General features: G+C 47.0%; 1 protein-coding gene across 4 annotated transcripts in view; it reads left to right on the top strand.

Moving 5' to 3' along the window:
* Positions 1-8,567: 8,567 nt before the first annotated feature.
* Positions 8,568-13,160, top strand: part of Kdm4a (lysine demethylase 4A) — a 46,840-nt gene continuing 42,247 nt past the window's right edge. The window contains 3 exon segments of one of the 4 annotated variants that reach the window (NM_001436808.1): positions 8,568-8,659; positions 11,148-11,326; positions 12,853-13,028. In NM_001436808.1, the coding sequence (NP_001423737.1) occupies positions 11,189-11,326; positions 12,853-13,028 (314 nt within the window). In that variant the 5' untranslated portion in view covers positions 8,568-8,659; positions 11,148-11,188. 4 annotated transcript variants of the gene reach the window in all.

Here is a 13,160-nt window from a genome sequence, read left to right as displayed (position 1 = left end):
TTAGTTTTTCCACCTTTGACACGAGCTTCTTTTGTTAAGTGTCAGTGGTAGAGAAGCGCCATGCTGTACTTGCAGACTTCCTAGCTGCCTTTCCTGGCACGCCTTACACAAGTCCTTTTGGGAGTCTCCCAGAAACCCTTTCCTTCCCCATCCTCACCAGACTCCTCTCACTGTGGCACACACCTTTAATCCCAGCACTGGGGAGGCAGAGACAGGTGGATCTCTAGTGAGTTCAAGGCCAGCAGGGTCTACAGAGTGAGTCCAGGACAGCCAGAAAAACCCTGTCTCAAAAAAGGGGGAGGGGAGGGTTGTTGCTGGAGAGATGGCTCAGTGGTTAAGAGCACTGACTGCTCTTCCAGAGGTCCTGAGTTCAAATCCCAGCAACCACATGGTGGCTCACAACCATCTGTAATGGGATCTGATGCCCTCTTCTGGTGTGTCTGAAGAAAGCAACAGTGTACTCACATACATAAAATAAAATACATATAATAAAAGTGCCCGGGGGTTGGGGATTTAGCTCAGTGGTAGAGTGCTTGCCTAGCAAGCGCAAGGCCCTGGGTTCGATCCCCAGCTCTGAAAAAAAGAAAAGGGAAAGAAAAAAAAAGTGCCCAACACTTGTTCAAAAAAAAAAAAAAATCTCGCTTCTTCGGCTGTTCAAATAGTAACAGGTAGGAAAATGTCAAGGAAACTATCCAGGTTGCAGGGCACGAATGAAATGCAAACTGGCGTGGTGACTGTTGCTTTTCTTCTCTGTCTGTACTAGGTTGTGTACGTGGAGCCAGGACCAAGTATTGCTCACCTCCTGGCTTAGAGCCTAACTCAAAGCAACCCATGTTTGCTAAATGGATAAAGGAAGCATGCTTATCTGGCCTTCGGGTAGGAGAGAAATGCGTTGAAAGAATTGCAGCTAGGGTGGAGTGCTGGGAGTCTCTGCCTCCTCCTCAGAGTCTCTCCTCTCGCCCCCACAGTGAACACACGCCTTATCAGCTCCGGGAGTGATTGTCCAGCCCCCATAGTTCAAGTCCTCTTCTCAAGGGCAAACTTCTTCTCTGCCAGCCTCCAGCACCACTGGGTAACAATGGCTCCCACGGCAGGGGTGAGGTGGCTGGTTTACCTGGTGGCAGCATCACATTTCAAGTAAATGACACCCAGGCCTGGACTGTTCTGTGGAGAATGCCAAAGATTTTTTGTGTCCTACCTTGTCCTAAATCTGGCCTTCTCCAGCTCTCCCTGGTATGTATCAAGAACCTCCTGTGCAGTTTCCACTCAACTTGTGAACTCCTGTAAGATCTTAATTATCCCATGCTATATTCCTGTGTTATTAAGCATAGTAAACTAACATCTGCTAGCATTTCTGAGTACCAAAGACGAGAAGCATTTCCCCTGTATTATCCCTGCCCCTCTGACCAGAGACAGGATTTTTCTCTGTAGTCCTGGCTGACCTGGAACTTTCCCTGTAGACTAGGCTGGCTTCGAACTCAGAGACCTGCCTGCCTCTGCTTCTCAAGTGCTGGGCTTAAAGGCATGCATCATAGCCAGATTTTATCACTTTTTTTTTTTTTTTGGTTCTTTTTTTCGGAGCTGGGGACCGAACCCAGGGCCTTGCGCTTCCTAGGTAAGCGCTCTACCACTGAGCTAAATCCCAGCCCCTATTTTTTTGTTTCTTACTGTTTTCCCTCCTTTGTTCTCTGAGAAAGATCTCACTGTATAGCCCTGAGTGTCCTGAAATTCACTAAATGCTTTTTAGTTAAAACAGGCTGGACTCAAGTTCACAGAAATCCTCATGCTTCTGCCTCCTGAGTACTGGGATTAAAAACATGTGCCACCATACCTATCCCCCCTTTCTTTTTTATTTTTTTATTCTTTTTTTTTTTTTTTTTTGGAGCTGGGGACCGAACCCAGGGCCTTGGGCTTGCTAGGCAAGCGCTCTACCACTGAGCTAAATCCCCAACCCCTCCCTTTCTTCTTTTCTTTCCTTGCTTCCTTCCTTTTTCTCTTCCTCCTCCCGACAGGGTTTCACTTTATAGACTTAGTTGGGTCTGGTAAGACCAGGCTGCTCTCAAATTTGCGGCTATTTCGTGTCTCTCTCTACTTTCCACATGTGAGAGCGCAGGCTTGAACTTCCACATCCAGCTAATTTATTGTTGCTTAGAGACAGGCTGGCCTGGAACTCTGTAACCGAGAGAACTTGGAGCTTTCTTCATTCTTGCTTTCCAAAGGATGGGGTTATAGATATACATTTCGACTCTCAGCTAGGAGAGCTTTTAAAGAGGTTTCAGTGATGTAACTGGATTAGTTTTTTTTTCAATTAAATGCACTTACTCTATGTGTACGTGCCACAGTACACATGGGCCAGTCAGAGGACAAAATTTGGGGATCAGTTCTTTCCTTTCCACCACATGGGTCCCAGAGATCAAACTCAGGCATGAAGCTTGGGTTGCAGGTGCCTTTACTGGTTGAACCATCTTGCCAGTCTAATTATGCAAGTGTGTACGTGTTTTTCATTGTCCAGGATGCCTAATCTTTTCAACTGCCCTTTGTCTGCAGGTTCTCTCCTCATTTACATGACTGGGGTGGTTTCGAAGTCCCGACACAGTGAACTGGCTCACCTGGTGGGACTGAATAGGAGAGTTCCTGCTGCTTATTATCCCTGTGCCCAAAGCCTCCAAGAGTGTGGGGGGGGAGGGGGGAGTGTTTACTTTCAGTGGCTAGTGCCAGAGGCATGGGTTAGGTGTGACTGAACCAGAGGTGAAGGTCAAAGTCATTAGTATATCCACAATCTCTCAACTATGCACCATGGGTAATATTGCTGACTTCCAAATTGGAAATTCATTATGTGGGCAAAAAGAAAGAATACCACTCAATAGGTATTTATTTAATTTACCTGGCAGTGCTCGACTCAGGGCCTCAAATGCTAGGCAAAACCTCTATTGTTCTGCAACAGCCACAGCTTTTTAGGCACTTTAAATTTTCTTTTTGTTGTTTTGTTTTGTAAAGATTTACTTATTATATGTAAGTACACTGTAGCTGTCAGAACAGGGCATCAGATCCTGTTACAGATGGTTGTGAGCCACCATGTGCTTGCTGGGATTTGAACTCAGGACCTCTGGAAGAACAGTCAGTGCTCTTTTTTTTTTTGTTCTTTTTTTCGGAGCTGGGGACCGAACCCAGGGCCTTGCGCTTCCTAGGTAAGCGCTCTACCACTGAGCTAAATCCCCAGCCCTGTTTTGAGCTTTTGAGACAGGGTTTCTCCGTGTAGTCCTGCTTGTCTTGGACCTCTATGGCCAGGCTAATCTTGAACTCAAGAGATCCACCAAGCTCTGCCTCCTGAGTACTAGGGTTAAAGGTATGTGCTCAGGTTGGGGATTTAGCTCAGCGGTAGAGGGCTTGCCTAGCGAGCACAAGGCCCTGGGTTCGGTCCCCAGCTCCGAAAAACAGAAAAAAGAAAAAAAAAGGTATGTGCTCCACCTAGGAGTCACTTCTTTTTTTTTTTTTTTAAACGGATTTTTTTTTTTTTTTTTTTTTTTTTTTTTCGGAGCTGGGGACCGAACCCAGGGCCTTGCGCTTCCTAGGTAAGCGCTCTACCACTGAGCTAAATCCGCAGCCCCTAGGAGTCACTTCTTAACCTTTACATTTATCGAGTAACTACTTGAGACAGTGTCTCAGGTTGGGCTCTATCTGCTTTTACCTCCCAAGTGCTGGGATTAAAGCCATGCATGGGGGTTGGGGATTTAGCTCAGTGGTAGAGCGCTTGCCTAGCAAGCGCAAGGCCCTGGGTTTGGCCCCCAGCTCTGAAAAAAAAAAAGAATTAAAAAAATAATAATAAAGCCATGCATGACCATGCATCTCCACCCCCCTTTTTTGACAAGATCTCATTATGCTGCTCTGGCTGGCTTGGAACTCACAGAGCTCAGCTTGCCTCTGCCTCCTAAGTGTCCTATGGGCAGGAATTAAAGGCGCAGTAGAACTATTTTTGTTTCTTTATGGTATGGTGTATACGTAAGCACACGCATGTCACTGTGGGTGTGAAAGTCAGACTCTAGCTAGCTGGAGTTGGTTCTCGCCCTCTATCATCTCCGTCCCAGAGGTTGGACTCAGGTTTTCAGGCTGGCAACAAACACTGTCACCTGCTGGCCCATCTTGCCACCAATTCACTTTAAAAAATATTCTATTTGTGGTTATGAGTGTCCCTTCCAGGTGTGTGTGTGTGTGTGTGTGTGTGTGTGTGTGTGTGCTCTTACTAGCTAAGTGCCCTACCCCAACACTTTTTAATTTTGCCATAGGGTCTCATTAAGTCACTAAGTCACTCAGGTTGACCTTAAAATTACTGTAGACAGTGATCTTGAATTTGTGATCCTCCTGCCTCAGCATAGGTCAGGACTAAAGCATAGACCAGGACAAGCATACAATGATGGTTCCGGAGGATTTCGCAGAAGAAGCCACATTTCATCGAGGCGCTGAGGGAACAAACAAGCCATACACCTCAGGGAGTAAGGAACTAGAGGAGAAGATAGGGGTGGGTGTGGAGATATGGGGATGGGAGTTGACCTAATGTCTGAAGGGTCTTGGCTTTTCTCCAAAATGAGCTGGGATGTCTTTTGACAGTTTGGAGAGGAGAGACACGATCTAGTTTCTAGGAAAGAATTCCTGTTCTGTGGGGGAGACTGCAAGGAGCAGGGCAGAAGCAGACAGTTTGGAGCCTAAGGCAGTTACCCTATTCAAACTATGGATGGCTGAGGACCTGGGTGCAGTGAAGGTCAAAGGCAATGGTCCCTTCTTCCTTTTTTTTTTCTTTTTCTTTTTTCTTTTTTTCCGGAACTGGGGACTGAACCCAGGGCCTTGCGCTTGCTAGGCAAGCGCTCTACCACTGAGCTAAATCCCCAACCCCTCAATGGTCCCTTCTTAGATGTATTTTAGATGCAAATCAGAACCAAGGCCATGTTAATACCAAAGCACAATTGCTAAAGTTGATAAAGTGCGACAGCATCAATAGGGAAAGCTCCCATGGTTCAGGAGATACCAGAAGGGAAACGAAAATGACAAGCCACAGAATCAGAGGCAATATTTATAAAGTCTATGTCTGGCAGAGGATTTGGATCTAGAATATACAAAGAACTCTGGCAAGTCAATAATAACAATTCAAACTATCCAATTCAAAATCAGACAAAAGATTTGGATGGCGCCCCTATGTATATATTAGCACGGCTAATAAGCACATAAAAAGATGGTCGACTTCATTAGTCATCAGGAAAATGCAAATTAGGACCACAACATGATACTACTTCATGCCCATCAGAATGGCTGTAATCAGAAAGACAGACAATACCAAATGTTGGCAAGGGTGAGTGGAAACGGGGATCCTCACATCCTGGTAATGGGAAGGAACATTTTTGAAAACAGTTTTTGCAGTTTCTTAAAAAGATAAACACAAATTTCCTATACAACCCAGCAATTATTCCACCCTAGTTATCTACCCAAGAGAAATGCAAACAGACATCCACACAAAGACTTGTGCATAAATGTTCATAGCAGTCCTATTCATAACAGCCCCAAAGTGGAAACAATCCAGTTGTCAATCAAAACCACAATGGGACGCTGTTCAACAGCAGAAAGGAAGGGAACACGGATGCAAGTGCAACATGGGTTTCTCTCCAAAAGACATTATGCTCAGTGAAAGAAGCCAGACACAAAGGGCCAGCCGCACGCAGCACGGCTTTATTTACAGGAAACAACCAGAAGAGGCAAACCTACACAGGGATTGGTTCCCTCCGCTGGGGTGGGAGCCCAGATAACCTGTAAACAGGCTCTAGAAGTGAGATGGGGACTCTTACTGAGTGGATAAAAAGCAGTCCAAAATTAGACAAGGTATTTCGGTGATTTTTTTTTAAAGATTTATCATTTAAAACTATGTCCATGTATGCGTGTGTATGCATGGACTGTGTTGTGTGTGGAGGGAACACGAGTGCTGTTGCTGGTGGAAGTCAGAGGTGCATAGTCCCCTGAAGCAGGGGTGTAGTCAGCTGTGAGCCACCAGACTGGGATGCTGGGAACTGAAGTCTCGGGCCCATCTGCCAGAGCCACACGTGCTTTTAACCACTGAACAATCTCTCCAGCTCCAAGCAGGAGGAACAGGAGAATCTTAAAGTCAAGAATTCAAGACTAGGCTGGAGAGAGGCTCAGCTCTTCCAGAGGTCCTGAGTTCAAATCCCAGCAACCACATGGTGGCTCACAACCATCTGTAATGAGATCTGATGCCTCTTCTGGTGTGTCTGAAGACAGCTACAGTGTGCTCATATAAATAAAATAAAATAAATAAATCTTAAAAAAAAAGAAATTCAAGATGATCTTAAAACAGCAGCAGCAGCAGCAGCAGCAACAACAACAACAACAACAACAACAACAACAGAGTCATCAAGATGACTTCACTGGTAAAGGTGTTTGCTACCAAGACAGACAATCCAGGTTGAATCCCTGGGACTCACTGGGTAGAAGGATTGAATCTCGAAAGTTGTTCTTGTCTTCATATGAATATGCACTTCCCTCCAACAAATAAATGGACACATTACTATTTTGGAGAGAGAGTCTCACCATTATCCCTGCCTGGCCTGGAACTTACCCGTGGACCACCGTAGACCAGGCAGGTTCTTTCCAGTCTCTAGTGGCCAACCGGCATCGGGAGGGGGCGGGCCCACTGGGCCTTATTTTCTTCTTCCTCCCTCGTCTAAGCAGTGGGGCAGGGAGGGGCGGTGTCTGTAAGTGGTGTGGTGCCGGGACACTGGGAACCGGGCTGCCTTTGGAGGGATGCGGCAGAGGTGTCCTCGGGAGTGGTTCGTGGTGGGGTGGTGGGGTGGGTGGGGGAGGGTGTGTGTGTCGGTGGGTGTGGTGTTGGGAGGGTAGGTGGGGGGTAGGTGCGGGGTGGGTGGGGGTGGGGGTAGGGGTGAGTGGGTGTGGGTGTGGGGCAAGGGGTGGGGGTGGGCCAAGGGGGTCGGAGAGTGCAGGAATTTCACCCGCCTCTGCCTCCTGAGTGCTGAGATTGTGCCGTTGTGCACAGCCTAAATAGATGTAATTTTAAGAACTAGGGAACAAGTTTTTTGTTTTGTTTTGAGACAAGGTCTAAAATGTACCCATGGCTGTCCTAGAACTCCCTATTCCAGGCTGGCATCCCGTTTTTTTTTGAAGCAACATTTTCATCAGATATGAGCTCAGATAGTTAACCCATAACATTCTATGAAGTATCTCCTTTAGTTTCGGTAAACTCTTGCCATCCATCTCAACTCCCCTGAATTTCTTCCCCTTGAAAAAATCTAGGCATGCATGAGAAGTTGTTTAAAAACACGTTTTTTTGGTTGGGGATTTAGCTCAGTGGTAGAGCGCTTGCCTAGGAAGCGCAAGGCCCTGGGTTCGGTCCCCAGCTCCGAAAAAAAAAAAAAAGAATAAAAACACGTTTTTTTAAAAAAAATTATCTATTTATTTAGTGTGTTTGGGGTGGCAGCGCTGGCACTGCATCCCACAAAAGTCGGAGGACATCTTGTGAACTTGTATTGATTCTCTCCTCAACGGCTTATCTCAGATCATAAGGCTTCTGCCTTTCCTCTCTGTCATCTCTCTGTACCCAGGGGTTAGTTTTGAAAGCAGTTCAGACACAATACAATTCCTTCTGGTACTATCGGGAATTTTGCTCATGTTTTAAGTCTGGGTGAGTTCTCTTCCTTATTTGACCTGTAAGGGTGTTATAGGTCTGTTACCATCTCCTTCCTCATCGTCCTTGACAATCTGGGAACTCCTTAAGGCTGCTCACTCACAGCCTCTCAGGAACTGCTCCTAATGACTTCGAGGGATCCCTTTCGGGCCCCCTGAAGTGCCTTTAATGATTCTTAGAATCACCCTCTTCCCTCCAAGAGTTGCTAATGACCCAAAATTTTCGCTCAAGGGGAGCCGCTTTTTAAAAACCCCAGGGATATCTTCCTTTAGGATCTGTCCTAATGATCCCCCCAGGGCTCCTTCTCCTGGAACAGATCCCTACCTACCCCGCCTTGCCAGCAGGCGAGGGGCTTCTTAGAACGTAAGACTTTGAGAACTGAGAGTCCTGGACAAACCCGGACATGCTGGTCACGTTCTCTGAACTCCTTGACTTTTGAAACTTTCCCGAGGTCTTCCATCGCCTTTATATCTTAGGCAAACGAATTACTCCAAGAAAACTTAGGCTTATCCTTTCGCTAGAAACATCCTATACCCACCTGCTCGCCCTTCCCCACAACCGGCCAGCCCATTTCAGGGTACTCGCTTCTTTCTACTAACCAGCTTAGCTATGGAGATCTGAGTCAGCTTCTGATAGGCTAACTCTGGATCCAGCCCTGATGCTCAGTGGCCCCAGTCCCGAGAGGTTCAGCGTTTTCTCCTGGCAACAGCCCGAGAACGACGTTCATAGGCTAAACGGACTCGTAGTCCCAGACGCCGAGCAGCTGTTGTGAGCGCTCATTGGTTAGCTGAGGATTTAAAGCCACCCTTGGGTTGGTTGACTATGGGCTCTGTGAGGCTGCGCAGAGTCCGACTTTAAAGGAGGCGGAGCTTTGTCTTTCGCCCTCAAGAAAGACAGTGGGATCGGCGAGTGGCGACAGCAGGAATCGAGCCTGAGCCCTGCTAGGGCTTTAGGCTCCAGGTGAGAGCCATCGGGCTTTGGATCCCTGAGGGTTTGATGCTGCCAAAACCCTGGCCGTGAGCTCCGGTGGGGGAGGGTGGTGAGGTGGGTCTTTCTGTGCTCCGTGATCGATATGTGGTTTGAGCAATAGAAAAAGGAGCTTCTAAAATGAGTTTTGCGATTGGTTCTTTCCAATCTCCAGTGGCCAATGGACGTCGGGAGAGGGGGGCGGGCCCACTGGGCCTTATTTTCTTCTTCCTGCGGCCGGGCCTCCCTCGTCTAGGCGGTGGGGCCGGGAGGGGCAGTGTCTGTAAGTGGTGTGGTGCGGGGACACTGGGAACCGGGCTGCCTTTGGAGGGATGCCGCGGGGGTGGCCGCGGGGGCGGAGAGTGCGGGAGTTTCAGGCCACTGTTAGCAACAGCTGCCTTTATGGAGTGCTTACCGGGCCTAGCGTCTTGGTTTCGCTTGCATCATCTGAGTTAATCATACGATCCAGCAGGGCAGGGGTTTGGGATCCCCATTTTGCAGGTGGAGAAACTGAAACTCATCTAGTCCACTCACACAGCCAAGGTGTTAAAAAGTAGCAGAGATCAGACCAGTATTCAAGAGTTTTCACTCTAGAGCCGAAGGTTTAGATCCCCGTACTCTTTGCTTTGTTGCTGAATGCGGACGGGAAGGTGCCCCAGAACAGATTTTCCCTAGGGAATATATTGCAGGAACGGAACCCTAGGGTTAAAGTAATGGGATAACCCTCTAAAGTGAGCAGAGGAAATGAGTTTTTCAGCAGTTACTGAGTGCCTACTTTGCGGCATGCATTGTTCTAGGTTCTGGACACACAAAGATAAATAGAGCCCGAGGCGGATGAAGCAACGTTATGACCCCCTTTGAAGCCTAGGGGAGGAGCCCCAGTCCGATATTTACGTTACATTTTTTGCAAAAATTTCAAAAGTAGAATATATTGAAAATCTCCCTTTAGAGGAAAATTGAATTAGGCTTCAAGTTCCTCCACACTTGGATATTCTCTTGCAGAGGTCTTAGTTCAGCTAAGTATTAGGGATGAGGTAGCAGAAAGTGGTGGAAGATGCTTTAGGGAGGGGACTGTGGATACCGTTCCTGATATGTAAAGCAGGGATAACAGTATATCTGTTATGCAAAGTTAATGAAAAGTGTCTAGCCAAAAATACCTCACTTGGGGTGGAATGGAAGCCCAAAAGTTACGATGCCAGGGTTTCTATTCTGCTATCTTGCATGGTTTTACTCCATGCTGCTTCTCATCCCGTGCCAGGTTGTGGGACGGTTGTAGACAGTTTCCTATAGTAAGTAGGACTGCCGGTGGCTTTGAGGAAGCAGAACTCTTAGGCTGTGGGTGAGGAGGTCCAGTAAAGGACATACTAGATTTGCTTCTCAACTGGCTCCTTTTTAGCATGCATTGTCTTTTTCTAGTTGTGGCGATCTGTTGCATTGCCCACACTGGACTTAGGGTCTGCCCACTTACTCAAGGACCTTATCCAAAAATACACAGTATTTTCCTCTCTGCCCTTGGGAAGTTTACCCTGTATTGCCAGCTCATTGCCTGGTTTCAGTGCAGTCGAGCCGACTGAGTAGTTGTTCCCCGAGTGCTGCCGAAACTGTTTTGATTTAGATTGAACAGTTTCACTGTAGTGTTCTAAACTCCAGGCATACTGTTAATATCAATGCCCTTTTAAGACACGAAACTCCTGAAGCTTTATACTCTGTAGCTAAGTCACTTTTCAGGAGTATAGAGTCTTGTAAAGCCGTGCTCTAGGAAAGAGCCCAGAGGAAGCTTTTTAGATGCAGTCGTAGTTTAACGAAGGGATTACTGCTGCTCACTGGTGACACACACTGTTAATCCCAGCACTTGGGAGGCAGAGGTAGGTTCGGTCAAGCCTGGTCTACATAGGGAGTTCCAGGACAGCCAGGGCTACATAAATAGGGGAGTAACTAACTTAAAGCAGCCAGGGTAAAATTTAAAGGTAAATAGATCAGATGTATTTTATATAGGTCCAATAACTAAATGATGATAGCTTTGTTTACCTGGGCTTTTTTTCTTTTTCTTTTTGCTAACACAATGTCTTATTGAGTGAGGTCTGGATATAGATAGTTATAGACAGTTTTGGCCATCAGGTTTTTGTTTGTTTGGTTTGGTTTTCTGAAACATGGTTTCTCTGTGTAGCTCTTGCTGTCCTAGAATTCACTCTGTAGACCAGGCTGGCCTGCCTCTGGCTCCTGAGTACTGGGCTGGAAGGAGTATACCACCGCCACATTTCCTTTTCCTTGACCAGCTGCACTTGTTGTAGAGGTTGGCTTCCTAACTCTAGATCCTGCCCTTTTTCTGCCTGGTGTTGGGATCACAGGCTTCTGGTCACCTTCTGGTTTCCTCAGGTTCTTTTTAAACAGAAGGGATTTTACTCATACATTCAAGTCCCTTTAAATAAGCATCCTAGATGTTATTTACTGTTCATTTACTTTTGTTCTCTTAACACTTCAGGGTTTTATCTGAGCAAATCAGCCTCAAAAAAGAAGAACAAAATGGCTTCTGAATCGGAAACTTTGAACCCCAGCGCTCGGATCATGACGTTTTACCCCACCATGGAAGAGTTTCGAAACTTCAGCCGATACATTGCCTACATTGAATCCCAAGGAGCTCATCGGGCTGGGCTAGCCAAGGTAGGACTGTGCTAGCCAAGGTAGGGCTGGGCTAGCCAAGGTAGGGAGCAGGGGTGTGAACCTGCTGCAGTGGCCATTAAGTGAATGTTTCTGGTCTTCGCAATTGGAAATTAGGGGTGTGTGTGTGTGTGTGTGTGTGTGTGTGTGTGTGTTTTCCCCTGAGTGAAGACCAGAAAGAACTGAGTTATCCTGAGAGTCAGGGTGTAGCTGATCCTTGCTAAGGTGAGGGTGTGCAGGTGGGACAGGGAAGGGAAATGCAGAGCCGTTGTCTACGGCCTGACTTGGGGCTCGGTGTTTCACAGCCTTCCCTGCCACCCGACCCGAGTTCCCAACACCTGCCTCTCTCAGTTCAGAACCCCTGCATCGATAGAATTCGGTTTCCCTCAGACTTCCAGCCCACATAAGGACTTCTCGTCTCTGTAGTTTGAAATTGGTTTTTGGTTTGTATGTCTTTTCTCCCTGTGCACTGAAGTAGGACCAACTTCCCCACCCCTAGTCAAATCGACCTTTCCTATATTCAGTCACCCTAAAGGTTGTCTGAGCCCCCCACGGTAGGGTGATTACAATTTTAAAAGAACCTTTTTGGGAGTGGTATGGAAGACTTCCTCTGAGCCTGGGGGAGAAGTTCAGTTTCAGGTTTGAATTCCCTGTGTTCACTTTTGGTTTTCATTTTATCATCTGACGGAAGATTCAGATCTAACACTCTATACCTCTGAATTGTTTACCTTTTTGGCTTTTTTGTTTTGGTTTTTAGAGACAAGGTTTCTCTGTGTAGCTCTGACTGTCCTGGAATTTGCTCTGTAGACCAGGCTGGCCTGAGAGATTCACCTGCCTCTGCCACCAAGTGCTGGAGTTAAAGGTGTGGCCACCATGCCCGACTCTGAGCTGTTTTCCTAGCCCTCAATTCCAAAGCTGAGGACTTGTCTTAAACCTTGGTGTCTTCTCTGAGGCTCCTCTTAGCTGTCTTGACTCGAGTGGAAATGGCTCGTTCAAATAGTAGGCCCTGAAGGGCCCATAGTATAGCTTTTTAACACATGGCAGGGGGTATAAATTGATAAACTTATTAGATTTTATGTAAAAGCTGTTTGGATTTTTATGGTGCATAGCTGTTATTTTCTTTTATAAAGGTCATGATAATTACTGTTTTCTGGTAGCCTAGGCTTGTTTAGAGTGGACGAGGTAGTCATGTTGGTCTCAAATAGGAGATAGCCCGGAGTACTAGGGTGATGGGTGTAGGCCAGCACATCTGCTTCTGTTGCTTTGTTTTCGAAAGAGGCCTGGGCTGTTCAAGAACCAGCTCTCCAGTCGGATAAGGCGGGCGCCTAGGTTTACAAGTCCTGTTTTTCTCAGGTCACTGAGGTTATAGGGTGGTCAGTGTTCGCTTTGACTTCCTGGGTTTGGGGGAATGTAAGTAAATCAGTTACTTTCTGGAAAAATGGGTGGCTTGTCTGGATGGCGGCCTGCACACTTGTGGAATTCTGGCTGGCCAGTTTCTCATTTGCCTCCATCGCCTCTGTTCCTTGTAGGTTGTTCCTCCCAAAGAATGGAAGCCTCGAACCTCCTATGATGACATCGACGATCTGGTCATCCCTGCACCCATCCAGCAGCTGGTGACTGGCCAGTCCGGCCTCTTCACTCAGTACAATATACAGAAGAAAGCCATGACTGTTCGTGAGTTCCGCAAGATCGCCAATAGTGACAAGTGCGTGGAGACGCTTTGGGGGGATTTCATTTCATTCTGCTTTGGCTTTGAGACACGGTTTGGCTGTGGAGCCTAGGCCACCCTCATCCTCCAAGCGCAACACTTACAGGCTCAGCAAGTAGAAATACACAC

Source organism: Rattus norvegicus, chromosome 5 (genome assembly GCF_021556685.1).
Source record: "Rattus norvegicus strain SHRSP/BbbUtx chromosome 5, alternate assembly SHRSP_T2T, whole genome shotgun sequence".
NCBI classification, from domain to species: domain Eukaryota; kingdom Metazoa; phylum Chordata; class Mammalia; order Rodentia; family Muridae; genus Rattus; species Rattus norvegicus.
The sequence above is the reverse complement of the archived record's forward strand: the minus strand, read 5'-3'. Positions and strand labels throughout refer to the sequence as shown.